General features: G+C 35.2%; 2 protein-coding genes across 5 annotated transcripts in view; one reads left to right on the top strand and one right to left on the bottom strand.

Moving 5' to 3' along the window:
- Positions 1 to 13,342, bottom strand: part of LOC106869201 (G protein pathway suppressor 2) — a 20,230-nt gene extending 6,888 nt beyond the window's left edge. For 2 of the 4 annotated variants that reach the window (XM_014914842.2, XM_014914843.2), the window contains exons 1-8: positions 13,205 to 13,342; positions 10,430 to 10,551; positions 9,544 to 9,647; positions 8,919 to 9,043; positions 8,345 to 8,456; positions 7,455 to 7,614; positions 6,643 to 6,888; positions 1,446 to 1,478 (exon numbers count right to left, since the gene is read on the bottom strand). In XM_014914842.2, the coding sequence (XP_014770328.1) occupies positions 1,446 to 1,478; positions 6,643 to 6,888; positions 7,455 to 7,614; positions 8,345 to 8,456; positions 8,919 to 9,043; positions 9,544 to 9,647; positions 10,430 to 10,523 (874 nt within the window). In that variant the 5' untranslated portion in view covers positions 10,524 to 10,551; positions 13,205 to 13,342. The remainder of the gene's footprint in view (positions 1 to 1,445; positions 1,479 to 6,642; positions 6,889 to 7,454; positions 7,615 to 8,344; positions 8,457 to 8,918; positions 9,044 to 9,543; positions 9,648 to 10,429; positions 10,552 to 13,204) is intronic. The other 2 variants (XM_014914844.2, XM_052975275.1) reach the window with 1 other exon arrangement.
- A 1,416-nt stretch (positions 13,343 to 14,758) lies between these two features.
- LOC106869200 (TNF receptor-associated factor 3) overlaps positions 14,759 to 15,107 on the top strand; it is a 25,763-nt gene continuing 25,414 nt past the window's right edge. The window contains exon 1 of the mRNA XM_052975273.1: positions 14,759 to 14,776. The gene's annotated coding sequence lies outside the window, so the exon portion shown is untranslated. The remainder of the gene's footprint in view (positions 14,777 to 15,107) is intronic.

The following is a 15,107-nucleotide window of genomic DNA, read 5'->3' as shown; positions in this document are numbered from 1 at the left end:
TATATCATCATCATCATCATCATCATCGTTTAACGTCCGCTTTCCATGCTAGCATGGGTTGGACGATTTGACTGAGGACTGGTGAAACCGGATGGCAACACCAGGCTCAAATCTAATTTGGCAGAGTTTCTACAGCTGGATGCCCTTCCTAACGCCAACCACTCAGAGAGTGTAGTGGGTGCTTTTACGTGTCACCCACACGAAAACGGCCACGCTCGAAATGGTGTCTTTTATGTGCCACCCGCACAAGCCAGTCCAGGGGCACTGGCAACGATCTCACTCGAAAATCCTACGGGAGCCAGTCAGGCGGTACTGGCAACGGCCACGCTCTAATACATATATATATATATGTGTGTGTAGAGAGAGATTTTGTATGACCATATATGGGGTATTAAACAATATCACACTGAGTCAGTGTTGACTAGAACCAAGAAGATGGGATAAACAATGATCCTTATTGGTTTGACATTGTAAGTAACAACATTTCAAATATCTTTAAGAAGAAAGAGATGATGCAGGAAGAAGTCAGAAGTAGAGTGAGGAAACAAACAAGAGATGAAAGAAGCATATGTTCTGCTTCTTATAAAATAATAATAATAATAATGATTTCTTATATATATAATAATAACAATCCTTTCTACAACAGGTATGAGGCCTGATGGTTTGGCGGGAGGGAACTAGTCAATTATATTGAAACCAAACCCCACTCCCTCCAGTGTTCAGCTGGTACTTATTTCATCAACCATGAAAGGGTAAAAGGCAAAGTCGACTTCAGCGGAATGTGAACTCAGAATGTAATGACGGAAGAAATACCACCAAGCATTTTGTCTGGTGTGCTAACGATTCTGCCAGCTCACCACTTTGATGATGATAATAATGATGATGATGATAATGATGATGATGATGATGATAATAATAATAATAATAATAATAATAATAATAATAATAATAATGCTTTCAAATTTTGGCACAAGGCCAGTAAGTTCATGGGAGGGAGTAAGTCGATTTCATCGATCCCCCAGTGTCTGACTGGTACTTATTTTATCAACCTTGAAAGGATGAAGGGCAAAGTCAACCCCAGCAGAATTTAAACTCAGGGTGAAAGGATGGACGAACTGCTGCTAAGCATTTTGCCTGGCATGCTAATGATTCTGCCAGCTCACTGCCTTGATGATGATGATAATGATGATGATAATAGTAATAACAGCAACAACCTTGAATGCTTTATAAGACTATGAAACTAACCCTAATACTTGTTTACTATTTTGCATTTTGTTGGATTATAAAACGAATATAAATGGACATATTGTATACAAGATAATTTCCCAAATGGATGTTGGTGATTGAAATGAGAAGACAGGTGCAGAAGGCAGCCTTAACAACATTGAAATATATTGATGCCTGAAGAGACATCGCAGAACAGGCTAGAAGGATCAGCATCTCACCTTTATATTCCCGTTCTCTTCCTTGGCGAGAAGCTAATTCACAGGGAGCAGAAAATGGAGATAAATAGCAGAGTTTTAATTTCAACATTACAGCAACAACAACAACAACAACGACAAGAATACAGAAACAAACAACAAAAACAGAATATACAGTGGTTCAGTATATCTTTACAGGGATGTCCAAGTTTAATTAATGCTTTTTTTTTTTTCGTTAATCAGTATATCAGATAGTGAATTAATGATAAAACTGTTAGGGGTACACACATGGTGGTGTGGTTAAGAAATTTGCATCACAACTACAAAGTCTCAGTTTCAATTCTAGACTGCAGCACCTTGGTCAAATGTCTTCTCTTACAGTCTCATGCTTACTAAAATCCTGAGTGAAATCAGGAAGACAGAAACTGTGGGGAAGCTAGCAAGGGGATCATTACAATTTAATCTGATGTTTGGTCTTTGGGTAGCTTCAGTGGAGTTCATTCTATTGCAAACATTAAGACCAGGCTTCCAGCCTGAGGTTAGCTTCCTCCCTTCCTCTTATCAGATATGAAGCTCCAAAACCAGTTAGGAGCACTGCCCTTCCTTGTTTAATTAAATTGTGTAAAAAATGATTTCCTTACTAAATTGATTATAATTTAACAAGCATGGTAATACATGAGTACATAGTACACCTGATGGAGCTGACTGAATAATTACTTGGACCATTGTTTGCTAAGGAGCTGATGATCAGCAGCTTTTATCACAATGACCACATTAAATGTCTCTTTTCAGTTAAATGCAATGCAGAATCATGCCAACTGATATTGTGTACAGACATGTTTCTTCAGAATACCAACAGAAAGGCAACCTTTATTACTTGATATATGGTCTTTCACATGATGATTTATTATTAGCTTGTTTTTGATCACATATCCTTAACTGGTTATCAAGACCAGCCAACCAGCCTTAGACAGCCAACTATGGTTACAAGTTGAGTATTTCACTGGATTATTGATATCTATGGGGCTTCATTTCTTTGCCTCTTGCTTCAGTTTTGAGTGTTTCATGTGATTCTCTTCAGAATGGAGGGGCACATTCAATGTATACGTTCCCCTATGAACAATTGCAACTATTGTTAAACTTCTCACAGGAATATTACCTTTTTTCAGATCAGATTTAAGGCAGTTTTTGCAATTAAAGTTTAGTTTATAAAGGAAGTTTTTTTTTTTCTAGAAGTGTTTCACCATCTATATAAATTACATGAGCTGCCAATCTCAATCTGCTTCCAATATTGTCAGAGAATCTCTATGCTTACATCTGCTGACTCCAAAACTTCAACATCACTCACACACTCTTGCCAAGATATATTTATACTATTTATACAGAGTATATTAATATCTAGTAGTATAAATCAGTATATATGTAGTATATATATATATATATATATATATATATATATATATATCGGTATGTAGTAGAAATGCATTATTATAATATATATATATATATATATATATATACATATATATATACATACTAGTATATAGCATAGACATATAGTAGAATATCAGAGTATATGTGTCAACAAACACACACTATTCACATCAAACAAAATGATTGAGCTGTCAGCATTATCCAAGCTATGATTGAATAACTGAATATATTTGCATGAAACCATTGACATCATATTAACAATACCCTACTATTAAAAGAAACTATTCACTCATCAATGCAGTGTTAATCAATCAGGTTTTATTTTGTTACTAACACACACACACACATATATATAGATATATAATTACGTTAGTATATAGTTAAATATATTGGTATATGTTAGAGTATACAGAATGTATTAGTGTATATATAATATAACAGCACATCAAATCTATTAGTTAATATAAATATATATATTACTATACATAGAATATACTACAGGAAATGTACTATAAGCTATATCCTATTAAGCAGTACAAGATCTTTTCTTGGGTTATACATTGCAGCGACAACTAAATAAACTTGTACGGTTCATTAATCTTCATTAAACTATTTCCATTCATTAATTATAGAGATCTGCTATTAACTGGTTGAGTTTGTATATTCTCATGAGTCTGGAGATCTAATCAGCTGTTCTTTTTACAGCATTTCAGGGCAAAAACACTCTTTACTTATATCCTCAGATCACTTATACCCAGAGAATAGGTACCACGTCAAAGTGGTTCACTTTCAGACCACAGTACCCCTAGTTATAAGTAATAGGCAACCAGATCAATGTTATTTCATATCAAACTACACTCCCCTTCCAATCACATAGCTGTTAATAATAGATAAAGAGATCAATCAAATTCGCTCAGACCACAGTTCACTACCAATCACTTCCTCTAGCTGTCAGTAATACGTACCAGATCAATACTACTTCATCTCAGACCACACACCACTTCCAATCACACAGCTGTTAATAATAGATCAAATTCCCTCAGAACACAGTTCATTGCCAATCACTTCCTCTAGCTGTCAGTGATGTATCAGATCAATGTTATTTCATCTCAGATCACATTCTACTCCCAATCACTTGCCCTAGCTGTCAATAATATATAAAAGGACAGCCATCATTCTCAAGCCCTATGAATTCATATGGGCTGGTTTCCTAGTTTATATATATTTACCCTCTTGATGGGACGTTGGTCAGTTGCTAAGTGGACTGGAGCAACATGAAATGAAGTATTTTGCTCAAGAACACATGTCACCCAGTCCAGGAAGTGAAATCACAATCTTACGATCATGAGTCCAACACCCTAACCATAAAACCACATGCCTCCACGTCAGTAATACATGCCAGATCAATATTATTCAGCTAAGACCACAGTCTACTAATCAAATCAAATAGCTCTCAGAATAATAGATAACCAGATTGATCTAGTTCAGTCTCTGTCTACAGTTCACTAGTCTTCTCAAAGACTATCTATCTCCATGTGAGTAAATTCCTTGATTACTATGTAGTTCCACTATGAACAACCCCAGAGTATTTCTTTAATTGGGGAGACTGGACCATGTTTCGGCTATAGATCTCATTCTGTAACATGTTGTTCTGAACAGTGGCTTTATTGTTTAATAAACCAACACCTTACCAACCTGGTCAGCTCTTAACCTCATCACATAGATACAGATGAATGAATACAGTAACTTAGAATCGAATATGTGTCATGTTATTTTAAATTACATTTTATAGTCTTTTAAAATTACCTTTGATTGTTATGTTCATCAGACAATATAAGATTCAAGACATATCTGGATTAAGCTTCTAAACAAACTTTCAACCTGCTAAAAATATTCATCAAATCTCCCTCAAACTACACTCTAGTATCTTAACAGAAATGGAAATACAAATTAGAAAATATTGTCCTAGATGCCTTTTAAAAAGATGTGATGGTCACGGCTGGAAAGCCTTTGATCATAGGTCTACCCAATCTGGAGTTAAACGACAGATTTAAATTTTTTACTCAATAATGACATTATACAAGTTCACAAGATTATAATAGTTAGGTTAAGAGTTTGGACTATGAGCCTCATTGTTATAAGTTCAAATCTTATTTCCACAGTGTGTTGGTGTCTATGAACAAGGGACTTAACTCCATTGACTTTAGTTTGCTTAACTCAAAGAAAAAGAAAACAGGCTCCACTTCTGCTTCATGGTTGAGTGGTTAGTGGTTGCAAAGGCAGTTAACTCATTCACTTACTCCAAGACAAACCCATATTGCTCATGCAAGCATGCAAAAATGGGATGAAATAAAATCAAAAATTTGTGAACATAAAAATCAGTTTGGTAAAAAAAAAAGTCAATGCTAGTTAAACACACAATCTTCAATTTAAACTGTTATATAATAATAATTATGGTTTCAATTTTTGGCACAAGGCCAACAATGTCAGGGAGGGGAAAGGCTAATTACCACAACCCCAGTGTTCAACTGGTACTTATTTTATTGACCCCCAAAAGGATGAAGGGCAAAGTCAGCCTGGGTGGGATTTGAACTCAAAACGTAAAGACAGATGAAATGCTGCTATGCAGTTTGTCCAGTGAGCTAACGATTCTACCAAGCATAACTGTGATTCAGAAATTCACTTCCCAACCATGTGGCTTTGTGTTCAATCCTGCTGTGCAGTAACTTGGGTAAGTTACTGCACATAGCCAAGGCCAAGAGAAACCTTGTGAGTAGATTTGATAAAAACTGAAAGAAGCCCATTGTGTGAGTGCACACACACATATACACACTACTGGTTTTGCAGTTTCAAGGCCATGTGTAATTAGATGTCCCTTGTTTGAAAAACAGGTAAAGGTAGAAGAGAAAGGACAGCCAACTGTGAAACAATGCCTTGATAATATATTCATCTCATCTATGTAAGCATAGAAAAATGGATATAAACTTAAATATATATATATATACACCTCCTCGACTTATGACCTATGTGACTTACGACCATCCACACATACGACCACAAAAAAATAAGGAAATAAAAAGATAAATAAATACATAAAAAACTGATTTTCAGACATTGAGCAGTTGCATGAACAATAACTATGGCAGCATCTGGCAATGCAGGCCTCCTTCAGACCCAGGCACCCACTGCTGACCACCATCTCTCACTCAGTTGCTTTCAAGCATCAGTTGTGTTTGAATGAAAATAGTGTTGAAAAATATAAATTTGACATATGACGTGTCAGTCGGAAGAGAATTTAGTCATAAGTCAAGGAGAAGGTGTTATATATAAATGTGTGTGTGTATATATGGTGGTTTCACAATGGTGTGTTTGCAGTTAAGTAAGAAAAAAAAACCCAAAAGGTACTCAGTATAGTAAGCTAAAGTAAAATAACATTTATTTATACAAAGCTAAATCTGTATCAGTGACGACAACTACATGTAGTTTCTTGTTTATGGTTGTCTGTCACTCACACAAACATACACACACACACACAGAGGTGTGTGCATATCTGTTGTCGATGTATGCCAGTGAAGGATGTAAACCTCAGTGAGAAAACTGAAAAGCCAGTGTTTATAAATGAAGTCAATCAACTTGACATATTTGTTCAGTCCCTAGTCAAAGTAATGCCATGAACTGATGGCTGGTCATTTGTAACCAATGACAACACAACAGTTCATGAATTGCAATATAAAACTAATAAATATGCTTCAGTGATGAAAATGGAAAGTGAAGGAAGTTGTCTTACTTGTTTGTGGCATCCTCTGTAACTGATAATTGTGGGGGTAGGATTCTGTAAGTGGCTTCTGTTGTTGTGGATAATGACCAGGGTAAGATGTAAAAGCCGACTGAGATGCAACAGTTGGAGTTGTGGTGTATTTAGTGGTAGGAGGGCCAGCTGTGAATGGGACTGCTTGCTGCTGGTAAGCATGGGTACCTTGACTGGCGTAAGCTACTTGGGGTGGTGGTTGATTCTGACCATAGGTGGTAGGTTCTGAAAATAGAACAAATAATTAAATAGATAAATAAATAAACAAAACTTACTCACACCCACCTTTACATAATGTGGGGTAGCCATGTATCTCCTGTGTAGCAAGACACCTTCTTATACTTATCCTTTTTATATCAATCTCTAACTCTCTCTCTTTTCTGTATTACTAGATTTGTTCTTTAATCTTCTCCCCAATTATATATACAGCCTCTGATTATATATGTGAGAGAGAGTGTGTGTGTGTATGTGTGTGTGAGTGTGTATTGTAAGCCAATATCTTTAAAATTACATATAAGCTACAAAAGACAAATGAAATTACTTAAACAAGTAATTAAATATCGATAATGTTTAGGGATGATGATGGTGGCAGGAAAGAAGAAAGGAAATAGTTGAATGATAATCCCAGAAGAAGAAATAATAATAATAACAATAATAAAATTGACTGATTATTTAATCAATCCAGCCAAAAGGCAAATTTGATTTGGGCATAGTCTGAACTCAGAACAGAATGTTTCTAGCAAGCTGTCATCAATGAAAAATGAAAAAGAGTGGTACTGTCAGATACTTACTGTATTCTGCTTGAGAGGGAGTATAGACAACAGCTGGCTGCTTGGTGGTGATAGCATAAGATGCCTGGGGGTATTTATGCTCATTAGGGTATGGTTGATAAACGGTCACTGGAGGAGATGGTGAACGAGTTCTTTTCATTCCCTGAAGACGTTGCTGAATCTAATGAGATATAAAACCATGCTTTAAGGTTTTATACATATATATATATATATATATATATATATATATATATATACACACACACACGCATTCGAGCTCAAACACATACAAACACACACACAAATACTCAAACATATACATGCATACACACATAATATTCGACAGGGATGCTCTTCCTAATTCCAACCACTCCAAGATTGTAATAGGTGCTTTTACATGCCACCGGCACATAAATATATAAAATTTATAAATACACTAAAATATAAACTCATACTTTGTTCTTTGTGTATATTTTTGTAACTGTTTTAGACTTAACATTATACATTTGTGTGGATATATATATATATATATATCTGGAAAAGTTGATATTGGGAATCTCACAAAGAGATCAGGAATAGAACTGAAGCGAAGGATGTCGTCACAGAATACCCCCACACAGAGCTGTGATGGGCTGGTCATATCAAAAGGTTCAGAGACAATCGGTGGACTGATGCAGTTGTTGAGTGGTACCCATACGAACAGAAGAGACCGCTTGGAAGATCTCCAATCAGATGGGAAGATGATTTAAGAAGGATGTTTGGAACAAGGTGGAGGAGAATGGCATGAGGGGAATGGCACAAATGCAGTAGCCAATGGAGCTGACTTGCCACTGGACAGCCTGACCGATCCAGATGATATATAATTGTATGTGTGTGTATGTATGTACATTATATATAACACATGTACTTACTGGAATGATTGTTTGATGAGGTTTGTACAAAGTGGGTCGTCCTGTGACACCAGGGTGTAACAGCATTGGGTGTCCTGTCACAGTATAAGGATGCTGGAAATTTAAAAGTTCACTGAAAATAGAATATGTAAATTAGTGTTAACTCTCTTATCTTAATTCTCTGTGTCTCAGTCTCTTTTACTCTTTCTCTCACTTTCTATATAATGTAAAACATGACTAGAGAAAGCAACCAACCAATCAACATTTATGTTGGCTAATATATGTATTTGTGTGTATATGTGTGTGTAAAGATAGATAGGTGGATGGATAGATAGACAGCTGAATCAATCAATAAGTAAATGGACAGATAGGTAGATAGATGGATAGATAGATATCTAGATAGATGAACAGATGGATATATATATATATATATATATATATATATATATATATATATATATATATATATGTATATATAGATAGATAGATAGATATATACATACATACATACACAAATCCAACTGAATATGAGACAGAAAAGAACAGAAATAAACTAAGACTTTGAAAAAAAGTTCACAGAAACTAAACAGTTCACCTTTGTTCCTTTAACTGTGCTCGGCGTCGTGTTTCATCTTCTTGGTGTAGAACCTTTTTCAACTGTGAAAATAATTCATGTTTCTCATTCTTCAAAGATTCATGTTTTGACTCCATCATCCCAATCTATTGAAATAAAAACACAGAACTTCAAATGTGTGTGTGTGTATGTCTACACTTATACAGAAATAACAAGCAAAACTGTAATTCTCTGGTTGTTGAGACCAAGATGGACGTAATGCCGTGGTTTCCCTTTAGATTTACTAGGACCACTTTCTGACCTTTGTCCAATGGCATAAGGCTCCTACATTTTCACATGTGACATTACTCAACAAAAGATAGACTGGTATATAAAACTGCTTTCTGCAGTGAAGGGTAATGAAATTTCGAGTGGATATATCTGATTTCTGCAGCAAAAGGGTTAAAATAAACTAAAGGCAAAGTTGACCTTGGCAGAATTTGAACTCAGAACACGAAGACAGACAAAATACCACTAAGCATTTCACCTGGCTTGCTAACAATTCTGCCAGCTTCCCGCCTTCTCTCCACAGAAAATAATATTAGCAATATTCAATAAATGCTGAAAGAGAATTTCATGAAATTTATTTCAAAATTTAACTTCATACCTGGTCTTTTATTTGCTCGAGTGTTAAATTATCTTCTTCTTGTTTCTTTTTCTGAAGTTCTCGTTCTTTTTTTAATCTTTCAACCAAAGCATCATGTTCTTGTTCTGACAAATCATAAAATAAACAAATTATAAAATAAACAATCATAAAACAAACTAATTATAAAAGAAACAATCATAAAATAAACAAATTAACATTTCACTGAAATAAACAATTGCTCTCAACATGAACTAAGAGACAATCCTCCAGGTGGTCATGAAACCTACAAGAAACAGCAGCCAAACATGCCTCAAATCACAACAAGGACAGATTAGAGAATGTAATCCCAAATATCTCTAAGACAAGATGGTCATGGATGGCATGTCTTTATTATAAATTTGCTGGATCAAAAATTTTTGTTTCAACTTGTTTGATGCCTGTTTTTACCATATTAGCAGGACTTAGATAGAAGTAAAATTTGAGGTAGTAAGCCCTTCCTGTTGCCATCCCTTATGTGGGGGCACTGAAAAGTTCCTAGCTTTAAGGGTATCGCGAAAGGCCTGGTTGTAGGCCCCAACCTTCCAAGTACTTTTACAGGGCTTAGAAAAACTGAAGGACTGTGGTAATAAGTAGGTGAATCTGAGAGGGGAATATCTTTAATCTTTTACTTGTTTCAGTCATTAGACTGCAGCCATGCTGGGGCACTGCCTTGGATTTTTAATCGAATGAATCGACCTCCAGTACTTCTTTTTTTCAGCTTGGCACTTATTCATTTTAAAATTGGATGTTTTGAATCATGGAAGCAAAAGTGCATTCAGGCAGGTTGGTAACAGCAATGCTTTAAATTTGAAACACATTTAAAATATGACAACAAACATCAAATGTACAAATGATAAAAACAACTTACCTTGCTTTTTCTTTTCCCTTTCTCTCATAATGTGACGCTTTAGAGCCTGGTAAGTGGCCACTGTCATTTTGGGGCGATCAATTAAAACCGGCATTTTGGGATCGATTTTTATAACCTCAATTCTGAAAATTACAGAATAGTTCTCTTTGTAATAATCAATTTAAAAAAACACCATTCAACATAAATTATCAGAAAAAAAAATTTTTTTTGTTTTTATATTTGGTTTACAAAATTCTTGATGTGAACTCATATGTTAGAAAAGATTTTGATGTATCTTGGAGGGTAAAGTGGAGGCACTTAGTGGTTGAGGTGTTGGACTCATGATTGTGTGGTTGTGGTTTTGATTCCTGGACCAGGCGATGCATTGTATCCTTGACTTCCTTTCACATTGCTCCAGTCAACTCAGCAGGTAAAAAATGAGTAATCCTGTGATAGACCGGTGTCCCATCCACGGACTAACTGTTAGGAATTTTCTATGAGCAGACACCTTTCCTGTTGCAAAGATCACTTGTCAAATAAGGTGATATTCCTCATGATAAGACATATTCTCACAGAAGCCTAGAAACAAAGGACACTGCTTTCATGATAGAGGCTCTTATTAATAACTAAGAAAGTTAAAAGAAACCTGTCATATATATGTTTATTGTGAGCAGCCATGTATTTCCTTGTAGCAAGAAACCTGTTCTGGCCTGTCTCTCATAATTTAATCTCTCATCTACAAGCATAAAGCTACTTCTTTGTCTTGATTGTGGCCCCATTTAGTCAAAAGAAATTTTAGTCTGGTGACCTACATGGCAACCTCACTAGCACTGTGCCATGGAAAAAAGCATCCACAACACTCTGTAAAATGATTGGCATTAAGAAGGGCATCCAGTCGCAGAAACCACGGCAAGGCAGATATTGAAGCATGATGTTAAAAGGATGATGATGATGATATGTGTTTGTATTAACTTTATGAATGGGGAAAGCAGAAATCAAAATATAAAGCAGAGTTTTACATTTTATATTATCCAAAATGCTACAGTAACACAATTTCTTGACAAATTTTATTTCTAAAAATCCTCGAAATTATAGGCCCTCGAGTCACTGCTGCTCCCTTTACACACACACACACACACACACACAGAAGTATATATACAGCAGAAATGAGATCCAGTTCATGCTTTGTGAAGTGGACAGCAACTGTGAGTATGTATGCATGTGTTTTCAATGGAAACGTGGGAAATTCTATCAATAATACTTCCTCTCATATCAAACAAAGGTTGTGACATCATTCGTGGAGAATTATTATTCGGAGTAAAAGAACCGGTCGGTCGGCTTGATTGAATTTACGGCAGCTATTTTGTTTTGTACTGTGTTGTATGGTGTTCACACTTCAATATCCTTAAGGACGGCCATTTCCAGGATATATTGAATACGTCAGATCCACAAAAGACACAAGATATTTTCTTCTAGTTCTAAATCAAAACTCATCATTGGGTTCTTTGATATGAATTGATAATAAAAGACAAATTGTCCATTATGATTAAGCTGTAAATACAGAGTAACAGCATCAACGTTAATTTGTGTCAAAAAATAGTTATATAGACCGAAATGAGAACTATTAATATCGTTCTTCTCTGTATATATATTATTAGCCTCAATATATTATGATTACAAATAAAAACAATATGTGATAGAGAAAACTGTCTTTTATAGATGGAACATACTCTCTCACGGCTGGAAGTCCGGTTGGTTATATTTCAGAAGAAAATATTTCGAGATAATTGTATATGATTATATTTGAGTTACACGCATATATACATAGATAGACGACAAATTTTTTTAACACGTTAAAAAAAAGGTTGTATTAGCATGAAACAATAATATTGATAGTTCGAGAAACATTGTTCTAAACAAACTGGAGAGAGAACTTACAACGAAATAAGGAAAAAAAAAATTAATTAGTAAAAACCTAAACTTACTAACTACAACACACGCATGCCTTGAAAACATTTCAAACATATAGAGGGTGTGTAGATACATGCATATTTATAAGTCGCCATTCAAATCTGTATACAAATATTTTGTATTCTGTTTTTAAATTATCCCTATTCTATGCCTTATAATAAATTAAAATTAATGTTATTGATTAATGTCCATTACTAAATATCATTTAATTATTACAGTAGTGGTGGTTATTAAAATCTATAAAAACACGAAGCCGTCTTGAAATAACGTAGTTATAGACAGAAAAAGGTGAGAAAGGCTTGGCTGGAGAGTCTGTTATCGTGTTTGCTCAATGAGGGCTAATTTGGGGTTAAACAAATATAAACGATCCACGCATTACTAAAAAATTCTTCAAACGTCAAAAATTGAGAATGAAACAGAGAAAGACGATGTAATGACAACTGAAGGCGGGCGGGAGACATGAAGTGATCACTGGATCAGCTAGATATAACAGCTATCTTCCTTCCAATCATACCATACTGACAGGAGTAAAACAAAAAAGAGGACAAACACATAAGACAATGTTGTCAAAATTATAATAAAAGACAAGAGGATTACGGCTGGAACACCTCTGATCCAAAGATTATTGTCTCAAAGCTGACCTTGGGCTAAACAAGATATATTTGGCTATAAACAATAATACTATTTACATTGGGTTTGTTGTTGCATTTCTTTCAGGAAATATAACGTAAATTATTTTTTTCTGAAAATAAGATAATATAAGTTATATTCAAATTAAACAATTAGTAAATAATAATTAATCGAGAGAAATCTATTTGGATTTACCTTAAATATTTTGGTCAATCGTTGAAGTCACAAATCATTATGTCACTCTCTTGTCTAAGAAGTTAAAGAAAAGAAAGCAACTTCCGGTCTCCTCCTTTTTTTTTTTTTTTATATTTCAAGATTTCTGAAATATGCTTTCAAAGATATTTTTCTTATGTCTAGAATTTTATTGTCTACTTTTTTTTGGCACATTAAAATATTTATCACAACAGGGAAAGAATGATATGTATGTATGTGTGCGTACGCACGCCCACACACACACATGTTGATGCTTTCGCAATTATTGTGTTACTCTTTTCACCATTTAACATCTAAGGTGGTTGGCAGAATGGTTAGAACGTCAGATTAAAGGCCTTGCCAGCATTTATTCCTGCTATTTACGTTCTGAAAGCAAATGCCAATGAGGTTAACTTCACCTTTTATCCCTCTGGGGTCGATAAAATGATAAATTTTGATACTTTCACCCACACGATTTTCACTGAGAAAAAAAAAAAAAACTTGTATTTTTTGCGTGGAATCAAGTACCCTGACCTAATATGCTGCAAACCCCTTATTTTTGTTCGGAAAAAAGTGGGGTGGGAAACTGGCCCCACTCCCGGAATCATTGCATTTTTTTTTTTTTTATGAATTACGGTGACCTCCAAAGCAGAGGTAAAGAATACGTACACCACCTGTTTTCGGCGTAACAAAAACCTTAACCATAATCCTAAATCTTAGTCCTAACCCTAACCCTGAAAGCTAACCCTAACTTCTAACTCTAACCTTGAACACCGGGTGTACGTATTCTTTACTTTCGCCAACATCCTAATATGCCATAAAACCCATTTTTTTGGTCCGGAAAACGGGGTGGATGGGGGTGGAATCCTCGGAAATTTCAGCCCCATTTTTTGCTGTTTCTTTCTTTACCCATATTTTTAGATAACATTTAGCAGAAATACGTTTTCGAGAGAGTATGGATTACATTAGATTGAAAATTCAAAGAAGTTTGAAATGAATAAGTGAAGCTATAGAAGTTAGTGGTAACGAAGTCAGAGATAAAGAATGATAAATAATTTATCTAAAAATAAAACACGTTAGAGTTTGTGTATGTGTGTGAAGGCGGCACGTAAAAAGTACCATTCGAGCGTGGTCGATGCCAGTGTCACCTGATTGTCCCCCGTGCTGGTGGTGTTTAAAAAGCACCCACTACTCTCTCGGAGTGATTGACGTTAGGAAGGGCATCCAGCTGTAGAAACCTTACTAGAACAGCTTGGAGCCTGATGCAGCCTCCTGGCTTGCCAGTCCTCAGTCAAACCGTCCAACTCATGCCAGCCTGGAAAGCAGATGTTAAACGATGTTGATGATGATATATGTAATATATTGCTTATACCATTGAAAGTTTAGGTAAACTTCGTCACTCACTTACACACACACTCTCTCTCTCTCCTCTCCTCACACAAAACTGAAACACATTAATTACCCGATTTCAGCGCCAAAAATTTCAAAGGGAAAGAGCTTTAGCTTTTCAAATCTATTCTGCAATTTGGGATTATTATATCTTATATATATATTATATCCAGTGATTTTTAACAGGTATGAAAAAGGTATTTTGTTTTAAAATTATACTTTTACTTGTTTCACACACATGAATTATCTATCATTCTTTATCTCTCCACTAACTTCGTTACCACAAACTTCTATAGCCTCTGCATTTTCACTTATTGCGCTTCTGCAAAATGTATTCTAAAAATATGGGTAAAGAAAGAAACAGCAAAAAATATTTGAAAATGAAGTGGGGGCGGGGCTGAAATTTCCGAGGGTTCCACTCCCACTGCACTCCATTTTCCAGGCCCAAAAAAAAAGGATTTTATGGCATATTATGACGTCACGGTAATTCATTCAACGAAAAAGATTTTTTTAAATG

Source organism: Octopus bimaculoides, chromosome 20, assembly GCF_001194135.2.
Source record: "Octopus bimaculoides isolate UCB-OBI-ISO-001 chromosome 20, ASM119413v2, whole genome shotgun sequence".
NCBI lineage: Eukaryota > Metazoa > Mollusca > Cephalopoda > Octopoda > Octopodidae > Octopus > Octopus bimaculoides.
This window is presented reverse-complemented; position numbering and strand designations above follow the sequence as displayed.